General features: G+C 41.2%; 2 protein-coding genes across 2 annotated transcripts in view; one reads left to right on the top strand and one right to left on the bottom strand.

Moving 5' to 3' along the window:
- Positions 1-12,066, top strand: STAR (steroidogenic acute regulatory protein). Its single transcript, XM_069075917.1, has 7 exons — positions 1-393; positions 2,467-2,580; positions 2,871-2,998; positions 5,247-5,405; positions 6,144-6,328; positions 7,663-7,756; positions 8,240-12,066. The coding sequence occupies exons 1-7, from the start codon at positions 330-332 to the stop codon at positions 8,351-8,353; spliced, it is 858 nt and encodes a 285-aa protein (XP_068932018.1). The 5' UTR covers positions 1-329; the 3' UTR covers positions 8,354-12,066.
- Positions 11,903-15,842, bottom strand: part of ASH2L (ASH2 like, histone lysine methyltransferase complex subunit) — a 23,648-nt gene continuing 19,708 nt past the window's right edge. Inside the window, exons 14-16 of the mRNA XM_069075916.1 lie at positions 15,027-15,125; positions 12,790-12,849; positions 11,903-12,695 (exon numbers count right to left, since the gene is read on the bottom strand). Coding sequence (XP_068932017.1) covers positions 12,588-12,695; positions 12,790-12,849; positions 15,027-15,125 — 267 coding nt within the window. The 3' untranslated portion in view covers positions 11,903-12,587. The remainder of the gene's footprint in view (positions 12,696-12,789; positions 12,850-15,026; positions 15,126-15,842) is intronic.

Genomic DNA, 15,842 nt, shown 5'->3' on the forward strand with positions numbered 1-15,842 from the left:
GACTTGATCTTAGTTGCTTCTCCTGGTTCCTGTCCCCTTTGTTTCCACTTCCCTGGCCACAGCCACAAGCTGCAGCTGCAGCTGTAGGAGTTGCCCCTCCCCTTCCTCTCCACCCTCCCTGCCTAAGCATCTCAGTGAAGCAATGCCTCTCTATCCTTGACCCCTTCCTTCCCTCTGTGAATGATGGTCCCTTTATCTCCTCCTGATGGTGCTGCAACCTTCAGCTGTGGGCATTTAAGAAGGAGAACCCAGGGGCCCCAAAGAGCAGCTGCCAGTCAGGGAGGCCAAACCTTGACAGGCCCAGAAAACTGTGGCTGCCCCAGGGAATCATGCTTCTGGCTACTTTTAAAGTGTGCGCTGGAAGCTCCTACAGACATCTGCGAAATATGAAGGGTAAGGGCTCTGGGCTGGGGCTGGGATCTTTCTGAGGAGGGACCTGGGGTCCTTAGACACAAGTGCATTTGATTGAGAGAGTCAGTAACCCGGGACTGTGACACCAACCATCTTGGCAAATTCACTTTGTTTCACCAAGCTCCCCTTTCCTTCTTTATAAAGGGAGGAAGGGAGTTTCCCATGTATGTGAATGTTTCTGGGGGGTGGTCAAGGATGATTAGAAGGAGGAAGCAAACTGTCAGTTCTAAAGTGTAGGCAAAGGAGGAAGAGAAAAAGAGGAAGGGAATGAGGGAGAAGAAGTTGAAGTGGGAGAGCAGTAGCTAGAAAAAAATTGATGCCAGTAATGGGGAGTAGGAATGGGAGCTTTAATTGCTCCCCTTTGGTTCCATGCACTCTTCCCAGTGCCAGAAGCAGCTGGCCTCACTCTGGCTCAGACTTGACCCACATGGGAAGTAATATGGGAGCCATGAATGGACCCATATGATGCCCTTGGCTATACCCAAATTGGTCACCTAGCAGATTTTGGTAGTTCCATCAATAGGGTTTTACTTTTATCTCCCCACTTCTAGCTCAACCTTTCCAGGGGTGACATGTCAGGGAGAGGTAGGAGAAAGGTATTTCCAGAAAGCAAATTAATTTGGGGAAGCAGGAAAGAAGGCTGGATGTGAGTTCAGGTATCACACTGGGCATTTACTAGCTGTATAACCGAAGGCAAATCCTTCTATCTCTCTTTCCTCATCTGCTAAACAGGAATAATGAGGCATGTCGACCACTTCAGAGTTGCTGTGAAGTGCTAATGACATAGCATTTTGCAAACTTTCAATGTCAGGGTTTGGGGTGTGTGTATGTGTGTGTGTGTGTTTTAAACTAAGGAGAGACAAGCTGAAGAAAGATTCATTTTTGACAGTTTTCCCCTCTCTCTGCCCATATGTTCTCTTACCCCTCTCTAAAGGCACAAGCAGCAAGGACTGCCTGGTCATTTTAACAGAATCTACAGCCTCTATCCCTGCTTGTCCCTGAGTGTCTCAGGATTGCGGCCAGGGTCTCTGAATGCAGGTTCTGGCTCCCAGGAGTGATTGGGTCTCTGATCTCCAAGGGTGTTGTGGATGACTGTTAAATAACAACTTTACAAAGATACCAAGGCTACTCTGATTGCTTGTAATCTCAGGGAGATGGGGAGACAGGGATGAAGATGGGAGGTGAGACAGCAGGAATCACAGAGGTGCTTGGACAGGCGGTCAAGGGGGAGATCTTGTGGATAACTGGCCACAGGCAGTTTGTGTAGTTTCTGAGTCACTCAAATATAGCTGCTCTGGCTGGAAGGGATCTCAAGATCCAAAGAGTCTATCTCCCATTGATTTCATTATCCAAACTCTGTCCCCGAAGAGGTGGAGGGAAGTTCTTGGCTTTCAATGCCCTTGTTGCTTAGATTTGTCTTGGTTTTCACTTGACCCTTGATGTCAACCATTGGACTTCATGCCCAGAGAGATCTGAGGATTGAAAGGGGAATCTCTAAAAAACATCTGGTTCAGCTTTCTGCTGCCAAGTGCTGAGCTACTCAAGGTTACAGTCTATTTCAAATTTGGCCTCAGACATTTACTAGCTATATGACCCTGGGCAAGTCACTTAACTCCAATTATCTTAATAAAAAAAAAAAAGATTGTAGTCCGTACTGGTTCTTCCTTAGTTGGCAGGGTATAGTGGAGATACCAATGGAGACCATGTGGAAGCCTGAAGATGTGTCCTTCTGCAGGTCACCTCACCTCCCTAGGCCTATTGCCCACTCATAAAATAAAAGGATTGAATCAGGAAAAGAGAGAAGACTGGAGCAGGAGTCAGGAAGACCAAAGAATGAATCCAGCTGTGTGATCCTAAACAAATCACTTAAACTCTCTGAACCTCAGTCTCCTATCTGTCAAATGGGGATAACACTTACCTAAGAGAGTTGTTCTGAGGGGAAAGGGATAATGAAACAAAGTACTTTGTAAACCTTTAAAGTCCTATGTAAATATCAGCTTAGGTCTATGTCTGAGCTCTGTCTCAGACTGTGTTCATCTCTCAACTTCTCTGAAGGTCTAAGGCAACAGACCATCATGGCCATTGGCCAGGAACTGAGCAAGAGGGCGCTAGGAGGCCCAACACCCAGTGCATGGATCAACCAGGTCCGCCGCAGGAGTTCCTTGCTCAGTAAGTGCTGGGGCTGCAGACCCCCAAGACTTAGCGCTCCACCCCTTCGCTGTGCTTGGGGGATTTCTGACCAGGGAAGATGACAGGCTGGTTCCCTAGAACTAATCAACCCTCCCCTTGCCCCAGCATCCTCCACATTTTGTTGCTGCCTGTCTATCCCTACTTGCATGTTGGAATCTAACTCTTTGGAGGAGGCTGAAGCTTCAGAGAACCAAACAATTCAAGCTAAAGGGAATTGGAAACAGGGACCTGGGGGAGATCACTGGGGCCACTTTGCCTATAATCCCCAGGCTCTCGACTGGAAGAAAGCCTCTACAATGACCAGGACATGGCCTATCTTCGTCAGGGGGAGGAGGCCATGCAGAAAGCCCTTGGCATCCTTGGCAATCAGGATGGTTGGAAGAGTGAGACTGAACGGGTAAGAGTGTACAGGGAAAGTCTTTGGTCTTTTTTCCCTATTGTCAATTTTCAAAGCCTGGTTGAAACCCCACCCTCCTCTTCCTTGATTAAAGATAACTTCCTCCTCTCAGCTCCTAGAGCACTTGACTAATTGTATCATCCATTTCAGTCAGTCAGTTAAGCACCTACTAAGGATCAGGCATCCTGATAAAACCTAGAGATACAAAAAAAGGCAAAAAGTCAATTCCTGATTTCAAGGAACTTGTGCCTCTGTAATCCTTAGATGTGCAGAGGCAGCTTGGTGAGGAAAGAACACTGAATTTAGATTCAGACAACCTGGGTTAGAATCCCAGCTCTGATGCTTACTAGTTGTGTGACATGTGATTAATAACTTGACTTCCCTGGGCCTCAGTTTTTTCATCTATAAAATGAGTGTTTAGACTAAGTCACTTTCAGGGAAGTGACTGGAAAGTCCCAATGGTAGACCTGAGATTTGGAACCCAGGTTTCATAGTGGGCCTCAGGATTTAGAGCTGGAAGAGACCTTATAGATCATTTAGGCCAGAGCTTCTTAAGCTGGGGTCTCTGGATCCCTTTTTAAGATACCTTTAGGGGAGATAGATTTCAGGGGGTCCATAAACTTGAATGGGGAAAAAATGATATATTTTCAGCATATTCTAACTGAAATTTATCATTTTCTTCAATTATGGATTTTAAAAAAGCATTCTGAGGAGTCCGTGACACAAAAAATATTAAGAATTCCTGATCTAATGTCATTTGACAGATAAGGAAACTGAGACCTAGAGAGGACAAGTTATATAGCTAGTTAGTGGCAGAGTGGGGACTTTTGTGTTGGGGGGAGTGAGGGGGCATTGTATCTCCAGTACCTAACACAGTGTCTTGCACATGGCTTGATAAATGTTTGCTTTTTGAATGAATAAATCCTCAGTTTACAGATGAGAAAACTGAGGTCCAGAGAGGTAAAAACAGCTTTGCCTGAGATCATACAGTAAATTACCGAGTGAGAACTAGAACCCAGGTCTTCTAATCACAAATTGTGTGTGTGTGTGTTTCCTGTAACATCATGCTGCTTATGTACTCCTGCCAGTTCTATTAATGGGGAACATTTGGTTTTTTCCTTGATGAGTAGAGCCAGAAATAGTACTCAGAGTTCCAGGCCCTGTAAATCTGGTTAAGATTTGCTAAGATTGCCCTCTCTGGGCCCAAAGGCTATTCCTACTCCCCATAACCCTAAAAACTACTCAACTTTTTGATCATCAGTGGAAGCATTATTTGGAGATAAGAGGATAATGATAGAACATATCCATAGAGCACTTGAAGGTTTACAAAGTCCTGTTGTTATACCAATCTGGATGTGCATATGATATTTCCATTTTCCAAATGAAGACTCTGTGGTTCAGTGACTAAGCCCAGTTACACAGCTCAGAAGTCCTGAGCTAAGATTAAAATCTCATAGGGTCAATATGGGGTAGTGGCAAAAGTGCTAAGCTTGGAGTTGGGAGAGATGTGGGTTTGGATCCCATCTCTACTGCTTCCTAGCTGAATGAATGGGTTATGAGCAAGTCAGTTAATACCATAAGCCTCCATTTTCTCAGCAGCCAAATAGGAAATAACACTGATAGCCCCCACCTCACAGGACTACCCTAAGTCTTTGATTGAACAGGTTGAACTTCAGCTGATCATGGGGCATGATCTCCAGGCCCTGCACCATATTAGGTACTTATATTACTTTTCAATATCAATAATTATCATTTTCTAATTAACTAGAGAGTTTGGAAAAGTAATTGATGAAGTCAAAAACTTGATCAAAATTTGCAAAGCCATTCTGGCATAATAGAAATGTCAACTGAAAGTGGAATGTGCTGTCTAGAACTGAATACAGTATCCTCAGTGTGGTCCAATCAAGGCAGAATAGAGTAAGACTTTTAGGATACTCTGTCACTGCTTTCTTCATCTTCATCTTCCTATCTTGGCTCAATGTAAGGAAAACTGACGATTGAAATTGTCCAGAACTGGAATGACTGCTTTGTAAAGTTCTTCAAGTGGATGACAACTTATCTCCTGTTTAGATGAGGATTTTTGGTCTGGAGGACCTTCAGAAGCCTTTTCCAATTCTTTGATTTTTTGATCCTCTTGTTCCTGTCTATCGCCTTTCTCCATGCTGCTTGGATGGGATTGCTATGACCCCATGAGTGGAAGATGTTTCTTCCCAAATGTTACTTCATCTCTCCTGTCTTTCTCCAACAGTCAAATGGGGACATAGTGCTGAGTAAGGTTGTCCCCGATGTGGGCAAGGTGTTTCGGCTGGAGGTGGTGGTGGACCAGCCCATGGATCGGGTTTATGAGGAATTAGTGGAACGAATGGAAGACATGGGTGACTGGAACCCTAATGTCAAGGAGATTAAGGTGAGTGGTCTTCCTATCTATCCTTTAAAATCCAATAAAGATGCTAACTCCTTCCCTAATCTCTCATGCCTAAGAACCTTTCCCTTTAACTCACAGTTCCCTTTTTGGATTTTTCTGAGGTGTGGTATTTTGTGGTATAATGTGGTATTTTGCATGATCATTTTGTGTCCTTCATTAAAACCTCCAATACCACATTTTGGATAAAAGTAACCTTGACAAATAAAAATAAAAATAACAAACAAACAAAAAAAGAAAGTAACCTTGGCTACTTGGAGGCTACGTATCAGTAGGACCTGGGGTAGGTACTACCAAGGAGGTCTTTGGGTATGGGCCAGGAGAAGAAAGGTGTGTCTGTGGTTTGAGCACTAACCTAATTAAGTATAGAGTGGTTCACCACCAAGGTTAATATTCAAGTGAATATTCAAGGTGAATTTCATAGCAATTCTTGAAGATCAAATAATGAGGCATAGAAAGTTTATAATCTTTATTAGCTGAGACAACATTAATGGATACTTGAAGTACTCAAGTTATTTGTGTAAGTATCATCTTCTCCTAATAGACAGTCAGCTCCTCAGGGCTGGGACTCTATCTTTCAGCACTGGGCTCTATACACTGTAGGAAGCAAAGTTTGGGGGAGGTAATGCAGAGATCTGCAACAGTCCTCTCTGAAGTTTGAGCCGATGAGCCCTTCCTCCCTTCCTTCTTATTAGTGATTTATTTTCTTTTGTGCCTGAGAAGGTTCTGCAGAAGATTGGGAAGGACACAATTATCACCCACGAGATTGCTGCCGAGACACCAGGCAACATTGTAGGGCCTCGAGATTTTGTGAGTGTGCGATGTGCCAAACGCCGAGGTTCCACTTGTGTGCTGGCCGGCATGGCTACCCACTTTGGGGATATGCCTGAGCAGAAGGGTGTCATCAGGTAACTGCCATCAGACTTAAAGACCCCACCTCACTAGCTCATCAGCTTCTAAGACCTCTGCCCAAGAGTCATTTCTTCTATTAATATTCTTAGACATAGCTTGGCCTGCAAACATGCAATAGCTGTTTAGTAAATATTGCTAAGAAGTTCTCATGCCATGTTAGTTCCCTTCCCTTCCAATCTCTCTCTCTTTTTTTTTTTTTTAAAGCAATTGGGGTTAAGTAACTTGCTCAAGGTTACACGGCCAGTTATATCTGGGTGTGGTGCTGAGTGTCTGAGCCTGGATTCTATCCCAGGTCATCTCGACTCTGGGGCTGGTACTCTTACTCACTGTGCTACCTGGCCGCCCCTCCAATATCTCTTTTGCCAACAACAACAACAAATCCCACAAAGATTCTTTCCACTGTTTTCCAAAAAGGGGAACCAAGGCAGAAAGAGAGGAGGACAAGGCCTAGAGATTCATAGATTTAGAGCTGGAAAAGCCCTTATGGGAAATTTAGTACAAGCCCTTCATTTGACACCTGATGAAACTGAGAACCAGAGGTGTTAAATGATTTGCCCAAGTTGACACAGGTATAGTAAATCCCAGAGTCAGAATTCAAACCCAGATCCTCTGACCCCAAATCCAGTGCTTTTATAGTTGTCCCATACTGTAGTCAAAACTTGTTTGACCCTCTTTGGAAGTATAATAACCTCATTTGCCTATTTATGTTAAGTGAGGACCACCCTAAGAAAAACAAAGAACTGGGAGGTGGTGGAGTGTAACCTTCATAAACTGTCAAAACAACTTCTGGGAAACCACAGTGGATAGAGATCCTGGCTTGGAATCAGGAAGACCTGAGTTCAAATCCCTCCTCAGACACTAGCTGTGTGACTTTGGGCAAGTCACTTCACCCTATTTGCCTCAGTTTCCTCATCTGTAAAATAAGTCAGAGAAAGAAATGGCAAACCACATCAGTATACTTGCCAAGAAAGCCCTAAATGGGGTCATGAAGAGTTGGATGTGGCTGAAATGACTGAATAATAGCAACAAAGTGGGCATAATAAGAGCAGCCTCTTCCCAGAATTGTGAGGATCAAATGAGATATTTGTAAAGTGCTTAACACAGTAAGCCTGGCACATAGTAAGCACGAGATATACGTATGTATATATAAATATAACATATATGTAAGCACTATATATGTGTGTATACACACACACACACACAGACACAGACACACTAGCTATTGTTATTAGGGTTCCAATGACCTGTTATCCCAATGGTACTGAGTGCTATTTAAGAGACTAGAACTGTGAGTTCTTACCTCGTGACTCTGATTATGCTCACCCCTCAGAGCTGAGCATGGTCCCACCTGCATGGTTCTCCGTCCTGTGACTGGAAACCCCTCTAAGACTAAGCTGACCTGGCTGCTCAGCATTGACCTCAAGGTGAGTGAGTAATGTGTGACCCTACCTGGATCACTTCACCTTTGTCTAGCTCAGTTTCTGCAACCATAAAATAGGGAGAATAATAGTCCTATTTCCAGGTTGTGAGGATCAGATATTTGTGAAGCGTTTGGGACACAGTAGGCACTCAGTAAATGCTTGTTCACTTCCGCTCTCCCCTTCTTAGGCGGCTATAGTTTTAGGTTGGTTCCTTTTCCTTTTAGCCACCTCCTTACAAACTTTTCCACTTCAGCTTCTTGGTTAGTGGTTAGTGGGGAGAAGAGCAGCCATGAGGTATGTAGAAGCAGCATTACAAACTGCCCTGATTTCCTGGGTGGTATTCACATACCTCTGTATTGAAGGATGGGTGTCTGGAATTCCAACATGCCACACACTTATATGGAGCTTATGCTCTGTAGGCCATGGGGCTCTCCTTGTTAAGATCATTTGACTCGAAGGACACTTTCTATTTCTCTCATGATCCAGGGCTGGCTACCAAAGGCCATCATCAACCAAGTTATGTCCCAGACACAGGTGGACTTTGCCAACCACCTTCGAAAGCACCTGGTCTCCAGTTCCACTTCTGCTGTCAGTTTTTGAAGACCTTCAGACAGCTCCTAAGGCTCCCTTAAGAGCATTGTTGCCTGTCCACCGATTAGCAAAAACCTAGCCTCTGAGTCTGTGTAAAATCTTATTTCTAGACCAGTGAATACCAGTAGGGGTGAAAGGGGATTGGGTGGGTGAGGGGTGAGGGGAGGGAATTGCTTATAGTATAGCAAAAATAAGGGCAAAACTTGCCTAGACAACAAATAGCATGAAGAGCCTTCTTTGCTCCAAGTTCACTATCAGCATGGTGCTGGAATAGATTAGGCAGGGATGAGGCTAGTCCAAGGCCTTCTAAGTCCTCAACTGCTGAAAACATTTAAAAATACTTCAGGCCCTTTGGGCAAGACTGAAGTAAGGAGAAAAAGTGAGAAAAGAGACTACCTTTTAGGTAGTTAGAGTTAGGAGGCCTTGGGTTTTAATCTCAGATCTGCTATTCACTTACATAAGTAACCTTGGCTAAGTTATTGAATGGCTGTAGGCCTAAGTTTTCTCCTCTGTTTAAATGTGTCTTGGACTAGATGACCTCTTCAGCTAGCCAGATCCACGGGATGGGAGGGTAGGTAGACTAAACAATGTATTTTTTTTGAAAACTAAATTATAAGCCTGAATCAGGTGTAAAATGTTTCAAGTGAGAGATGAACAACGAACACCAAAGAATATAGTTCACAACTGCCTATTTTATTTACTTAAAAGGGAAGAGTGTCAAATAGGAAGAGAAATAAGAATGCTAAGGAAAGAAAGAAAAAGAGAGAAGATTGACCAAAACTATCAACATACCTGTTTCTCAGTGGCTTAAAGTTAAAAAGGGAAAGATTCCTGTTGTAATGGCAAGAATACTGGACTTGTACCCAGAAGACCTGCTTTCAAAGTCCTAGCTCCATCACTTAATTATTCTGTGATCTTGGGCAAACTGGACCTAAATTTCTTCATCTGTGATAGGAAGGGACTGGACTAAATGCCCCTTTCTAAAGTTAATCTCCCCATGTTTCTGTTTTGGGTATTCGAGGCCAGTAAACTTTATGTGTTCTGCCTTATGAGTCATGACTTCAGAAGACTTTAGGAGAGCAGATCTGCGTCAACATATGCCTATCATTTAAAATTCTGTTTAGGCCTAAAAGATATAGAGCTACCAATTCTTCAGCTAAAATTTCTATATTAATAAATCAATGCTTGACTTCTAGGTGGGTGTAACAAGGTCTTTTTCCAAGTTTCAGGCACTTCTCCATTAGGGTAGGCTTTTTGTTATTGTTAAAAGATTTATAAGCAACAAAGAGAATAAATCTGCTCTCAAATACTTTTCCCTCTGCTTCACAAAATGGAATAGTTAATAGAATCGAAGGTTTGTATGACGTGTAAACAAAGCTTTTATTTATTCAAAATGCTAGTGGGAATATTGCTATTTATTGTTTTAAATTTTACAACACAAGGTATTTATTACTATTTATTCTGATTATTCCAAAGAGCATGAGCCAAATAGCCATGCCTTGGGTAAAATGTCACTTTTGACTTGTCTGCCCAGAGTCCAAAGATCACAGGGGGAGGTTAATGTAATGGCTCACATTTATCTAGTACATTATGGTAGGAATGCAACCAACACTGACTTTCAGAGTAGAAAAGATTGCTCATTTAAAAAAATATCTGCAAAGGAACCTTAAGTGAGAAAAGACAAGCAATACGACTGCTGGTTTCAACATAACTAAAAACTGTGGTATTTCAATGATCATGGGATCCTTTCAGCTGTCTCCTAAATGCACTGTAACTATGCTTGAAATCTGAGATGGTTTTAAGTCTTTTAATTTTGGTTTGGAATAAAACAACCTGTTTGATGATCCTCACATATTAACTGTCATCCTTAGGAGAATGTAAACTACAGGAGTTTTCAGTCCTCATTCAAATAACTTTCTTCCCAAAGTACAAACACATTTTGAATGCTATACATACATAGCCAAGATCTCTCTACATGTGAAGCCTGGGATGCAAGAAAGTCCAATATATAAACTTGCAAGCTTGAAAAACATTACAAAAGAATTCACTTCAGGATTTCTTTAGATACCATCATCCCAATTCTTAGTCCTTCAGGTTCGGGCTGGCCATCTAGGACCAGACTAGCACAAATCCCTCCTTCTCCCCTCTCATTCCCCAGCACTATCACTTTACCCCTCAATGGGCTTATTCCTATCTATGACCAGCCTAGAACCGAAGCAGTATATATTGTGAGTGTCAAAGTAAAAGTGACTCATGTTACAATAATCGCCGACTTTAAATTTGTGTAATGCAATATCTATTAATTATAGATAGGCATGGATACACAATGAACCAATAGGTATGGTATACTGCTATGCAATGGGAAAACTTTACCCTTATGTCCTTAGGGAGCCCCAAGTTGAAGGCTACTATCAGGTCCTTTAGAACAATCCCATGAGAACTATATACCGTCCAAGTTAGTCAATTCATGATCACAAAGTCAAGGCCCAAGGGCTCTCTGATGTACTGTTTAATTTTGCTCCAAAAAAGTGTCAGGGAGGCCATTTGGAAAGTTGATTTAACCTTGGGGGAAGGGAAGGGAGAGAAGAGAAATCACATTTGCCTCTGGTTTAGTCTTATTTTTAAGTACATGGCAAACTGCCATTTAATCATCAACTCTCAAAAAAGAAGTGTCCTATTTAGTGTAGGACAACAGCTAAATGTAACAAAGCCCATATGCAAAGGAAATAAAGGGTAACATATGTAACATTCCATCAATCCCTTCCTTATAGCTGCTACGGCTACCATCCTAGTCAAACTCTCACTAACTCTTGTCTGAGACTACTACAATCATTTCCTTTCCAGTCTCCATAGCTGTGTTCTTCCCACTCTAATCTAGCCTATGCCACATTGGTAGTTTTATTTTCCAAGTGCATAGGTCTAATCATGTTACCTCACCAATCAAAAATTTTAATGATTCCTTGCTGCCTACTGACTTTCAAGGCCTTTCATAATCTAGTTCTAATCTACTTTCCCACCTCTACACCACTGCTCATACTATATCCTATTTTCTTTCTCCATTAAAATCTTAATCTGTCCTTCAAAGTCTTCCTCAATTTCACCTCCTCTCTTTAGCTTACCTGGGACCTCCCCCTTCTCTCACCTCTCAACGATCTCTTCCTCATTTAATTGCACAGCACTCTATTTCTCCTTTGCATTTGCTATTCTTTAATTTGTATTTCAATTATTTGTGTATTTCATCATTCCTACCCATTTTATATTCCTTGAAAGCAGGTATCATGTCTTTATCTCAATCCCCAAGGATAACATACTGTACAAGGTAGGCTCTTAACAAATACTGAATAAATGAAATGGAAATCTTTTTGTTGAATTACATGAAGCCAGGTTGGCCAAATTAGTGCTATAGCAAAAGACTTAAGTCAAAACACCTCATTTCTCTCCAAATGGCACCTCTCTTACCCCAGACTGCTTGAGTCTCTATGACCTGCTGGAAGGAGGCCAAAGGCATTGTGCAACACAAATCTAGTCTAAGAGACAGACACAAAGTACCAAACAAACTCATTTTTAAGTTTTATTTCAGACTGGTTATTTCCTTAAAAGTCACAAGCAAGAGTGTCTTTCATCATTACAGTTTCATGCACCTGGCTACTTTGGCATTCAGAGATCCCTGTATCAGAAAACTATTTACAATTAAAAAAACACACAAAAAATGAATAGTTTTTGGAGCTGTTGGAGCACAAGGCTCCTCGGAAGGGACCACTAATTCAGTTGCTCCTGGAAATGAAACAGCTGCCCCTTGTAGAATCTGAAGAATGGGATAGAGTCGATATCCCCATATGGAAATGTTTTTAAACAAAAAAGCAGCTTGGAAGAAACAACTCCCTCAGTGTTAGAAACATGACTAGAAGAGCAGTCTGAGATCTAATGACATGTGGCACAGCACCAATTTCACAGGAAGCTCACTGGATTTTGAAGAGTCAGGAGTTTTCAGAGCATGGTACACTGGTGAAGAGCACTCGCTCATAAACAAGGGACAACAGCAGAGAACAAGGGGTCGCCCGTCCCTGCCCTCCACTGCTAACCTAACCTTGTAAATTGAGAAAGAAGATGCTCTGCTCTGCACGGTCCCTTTCAAGGTGAGGGTTTTTGAAACTGTTTTTAAAAAAAAAAAAAACGAAAGTATGTAATACACCCAGTTTTGTTCCACAGAAAAGTTATGACTAACAAGACCAGGGAAACCTGGCTATGGCTCCCATGGGGGGCTCCGTCTCCCATCCACTTCTGTTTCCACATGGTATAAGACATCAGCTAGTGTGTGCTCCACCACAGCGCCCCAGCCCATGTCACTCATCTGCAAGAACAAAGAGAACAAACAGGGAGAAGGTCACTAAAACGGGGCACAAGACACTGATGAAACAATGTTGACGTTTTAAATCAATACTTACAGGGCGGTAAGTGAGATCTCTCGGAGGATACTTGAAGCAAGGTCCAAAGTTGATAGAAACCTAAGAGAAATTTCATGCATATGATACAGACACATTAGATGACTCTTTCTCATTCAATTCAGCCTTGATGTTCAGGGGGCTGTCCAATTATAGAACTTTCAGGATGTTAACAACTGAAAGCACTTTGGAAGATTATAGCATCTAATCCTTTGGCTTTACAGATAAGGAAAATACAGTTCAGAAAAGTGATATGACTTGCCCCAAATCATATTACTAGTCAAGTGACAGAGCAAGGACAACTATCTCTTGACTTCCTGTTAAGGTTTTCCACTAAATTAGGACATTATACTTATACTGACTTCTAATTTTACTTAATTATCTGTTTAATTTGCCACATTAGCAGTATATGCCAAAATAACGTTGGAAGTTCAATTATTAGCCTAAGAACAAGAGTAACCATCAAAGCATTCAACAATGATTTATTGACTACTGTAATAACTTTATTATTATAATAATGTAATTATATAAAATATAATTATAATAATTGAATACTGTAATAACAATTTATATTTAGAGACTTACAGTTTATGCTTAGTACAAAATCGCATTTGACCCTTAAATCTGACCTCGATAATCATATAAAGAAGGTAGAAGTATTAATTTTATAGATGCTTATTTTAGAGTTGAGAAAATTGGGTCTTGGAGTGGTAAATGACTTGTCTAGCTTATAAGTGGCAAAGTTTATACCTGAGTTTTACAGTCAACATGGTAGACACTTATATATTTTAAATTAAATTTATTGAATTCTGACTCCATGTCCAAGGTTTAGTTTTAAGCATTATTCTTTGCTCTACCAGGTTCAAACATCTGAAGCTGTAATTGTCCTAAGTGAAGCTAGTAGCTTTTATAATTATTAAATTGAGAACAGAAGTATCAAGACAAGAATCACCTATTATTTAATCCAATTCAATAAACATTTATTAAGTACCACTCTATAAATCAGAGTGGGGAAAATAAATTGGGAAAGATACATAGATTGATATTATATAAATTGAACTCTCAAGGAATTTCTAATTTAAGAAGAAGGATAGATAAGTACACAAATAAATGATATAAGACAAAATATGATGGGATTATATGGTAATAGGTTTGGAAGTAGAAGGAACCTCAAAGTTCATCTAATTTTGCAGATGAGGAAACAGGTTATACTATTATTAAGTGGCAGAACCAGAATTTGAATCTAGGTTCTGGGATTCCAAATCCAGCCCACTTTCTATTGTACTTTTGCAAAAGAAACATGTAGACAGAGTGCTGTGAGAATTCTGAGCAAGGAAAGACCACTTTCATTTGGGATAGATAGAAAGGAAGGAAGCCTATAAAGGTTTCATAGATGAGATGGTCTGAATGGAGTTCCCTCTATTCAGGGACTTCACTATACAGAAATGAAAAGTAGGAGTATATCATAGGCACAGAGATGGCATGAACAAACACATGCAGGGGGGAGAATACAGGTAAACACAGACATAAGAGTTTGGTTGGAATGTACAGGAAGTAGGATGGGCAGCAGGTTATTAGATCAGGCTGGGAAAGTAGACTGGAACTTGTTCATGGAAGGTCTTGAATATTAGATGTGAGAATTTATATTTTATTCAGTAGCCAATGGGAAGTCACTGGAGGCTTTTGAGTAGAAAAATGACATGATCAGAGTGACGTGTTAGGAAGATTATTCAGGCAGCATGAAGTAGAGAGGGAGAGACTGAGTGCATGAAGACAGGAGGCTAAGACAATAGTTTGGGTAAAAATGAGGACCTTAAGTAGGGTGGTTGCAGAGGAAGCAGAAAGGAGGGAAAGATGAAAGAGAGAGCAAGGAGACAGAATTAATAGGGCTTAGCTGGAAGTATGATGAAGAGTGAAAGGTTATTAATAAAAAAATTAACATAATGCCTGTTACTATATGTCACAAAGGATTGAAAAGATGTCTATGTAGCTGGTCATCCTTTTCATTCTAGGCACATAAGTGAGGAAATGGCGACAACAGGTCCACAAACCTCTTTCCCTTTCTGTAAAGTCCCCAGGATTCAGTCCTGGTTCTGAAGTATTTAACACTACCAACTTTTAAACTAAAAACAAACTCTTATCCTACCACCAGACCTATTCTGATTTGTTGCAGAATCTAACAATTGCTCTCTCCCCGACTGTCTCTAGGATCTGTTTCATAAGACAACACTCAGACCTACCGTGCAGCTTTTATACAGTGAGATGGCAGGAAAGTAGACCCCTTCAAAAATTTCTTTGTAGGCCACTCCTTGGCTGACACCATTTTTGTAGAATATTATCTGCAAGATTAAAATCCAATGACTTTAATTTAGAATGATGCCCCAGAGTTGTCAAACAACTGTGCCCAAACTCCTAGGCCTGTCCTCCCACAGAGAACAAAGATAAAGGAGAGGAACCCATGGGTGCAAAAGTAGCAACAAAGACCTGAAAACTGAGAGGTATCCACTGACTGGGGAATGGCTGAGAACCTTATAGGAGTACTGCTGTGCCATAAAATGGGTGAAAAGGGGTGGTTTCAGTGAAATCTGGAAAAATTTGTACAAGCTGGTACAGAATGAAGTGAGCAGAACAAAGGGAACAGCATAACAACAATAATGTATGAACAAATGACTTAGAAAGACAATAATTCCAATCAAACCAATGATCAGCTATGACTCCAGAGTTATGTTACTCTTCCAGATGATGAAATATGTTACTTACCTCTTGACAGACATGTGATGGACTCTTGGGGACAGAATGATGGGACATGGTTTTTTGGATATGGTCAATTCAGGAATTTGCATTGTTTGACTATTATATTTGCTATAAAGGTTTTTGCCTCCCCAATCGAGGGTGGGAGGAGAATAAGGGAAAGAAAATGGATTTTTGCTCACTGAATAAAAATAAAGTTCAATTAAAAAAACAATGGCTTTGGGAAAACTCTTAGAAGTACTTAATGTCTGGGTTGAAGGCACTATAAAGAATGGGCAATAAGGTACAAGGAATACATTCTGGCT

This window comes from Petaurus breviceps, unplaced genomic scaffold (genome assembly GCF_028583685.1).
Source record: "Petaurus breviceps papuanus isolate PSGF00001 unplaced genomic scaffold, PetGlider_PUasm1.0 90919, whole genome shotgun sequence".
NCBI lineage: Eukaryota > Metazoa > Chordata > Mammalia > Diprotodontia > Petauridae > Petaurus > Petaurus breviceps.

Excerpts from the sequence above, each read along its gene's own strand:
- STAR (XM_069075917.1), top strand. The coding sequence starts at position 330 with ATGCTTCTGGCTACTTTTAAAGTGTGCGCTGGAAGCTCCTACAGACAT. Across the intron at positions 5,406-6,143 it reads CTAATGTCAAGGAGATTAAG|GTTCTGCAGAAGATTGGGAA; the intron begins GTGAGTGGTCTT and ends GTGCCTGAGAAG. Across the intron at positions 6,329-7,662 it reads GAGCAGAAGGGTGTCATCAG|AGCTGAGCATGGTCCCACCT; the intron begins GTAACTGCCATC and ends CTCACCCCTCAG.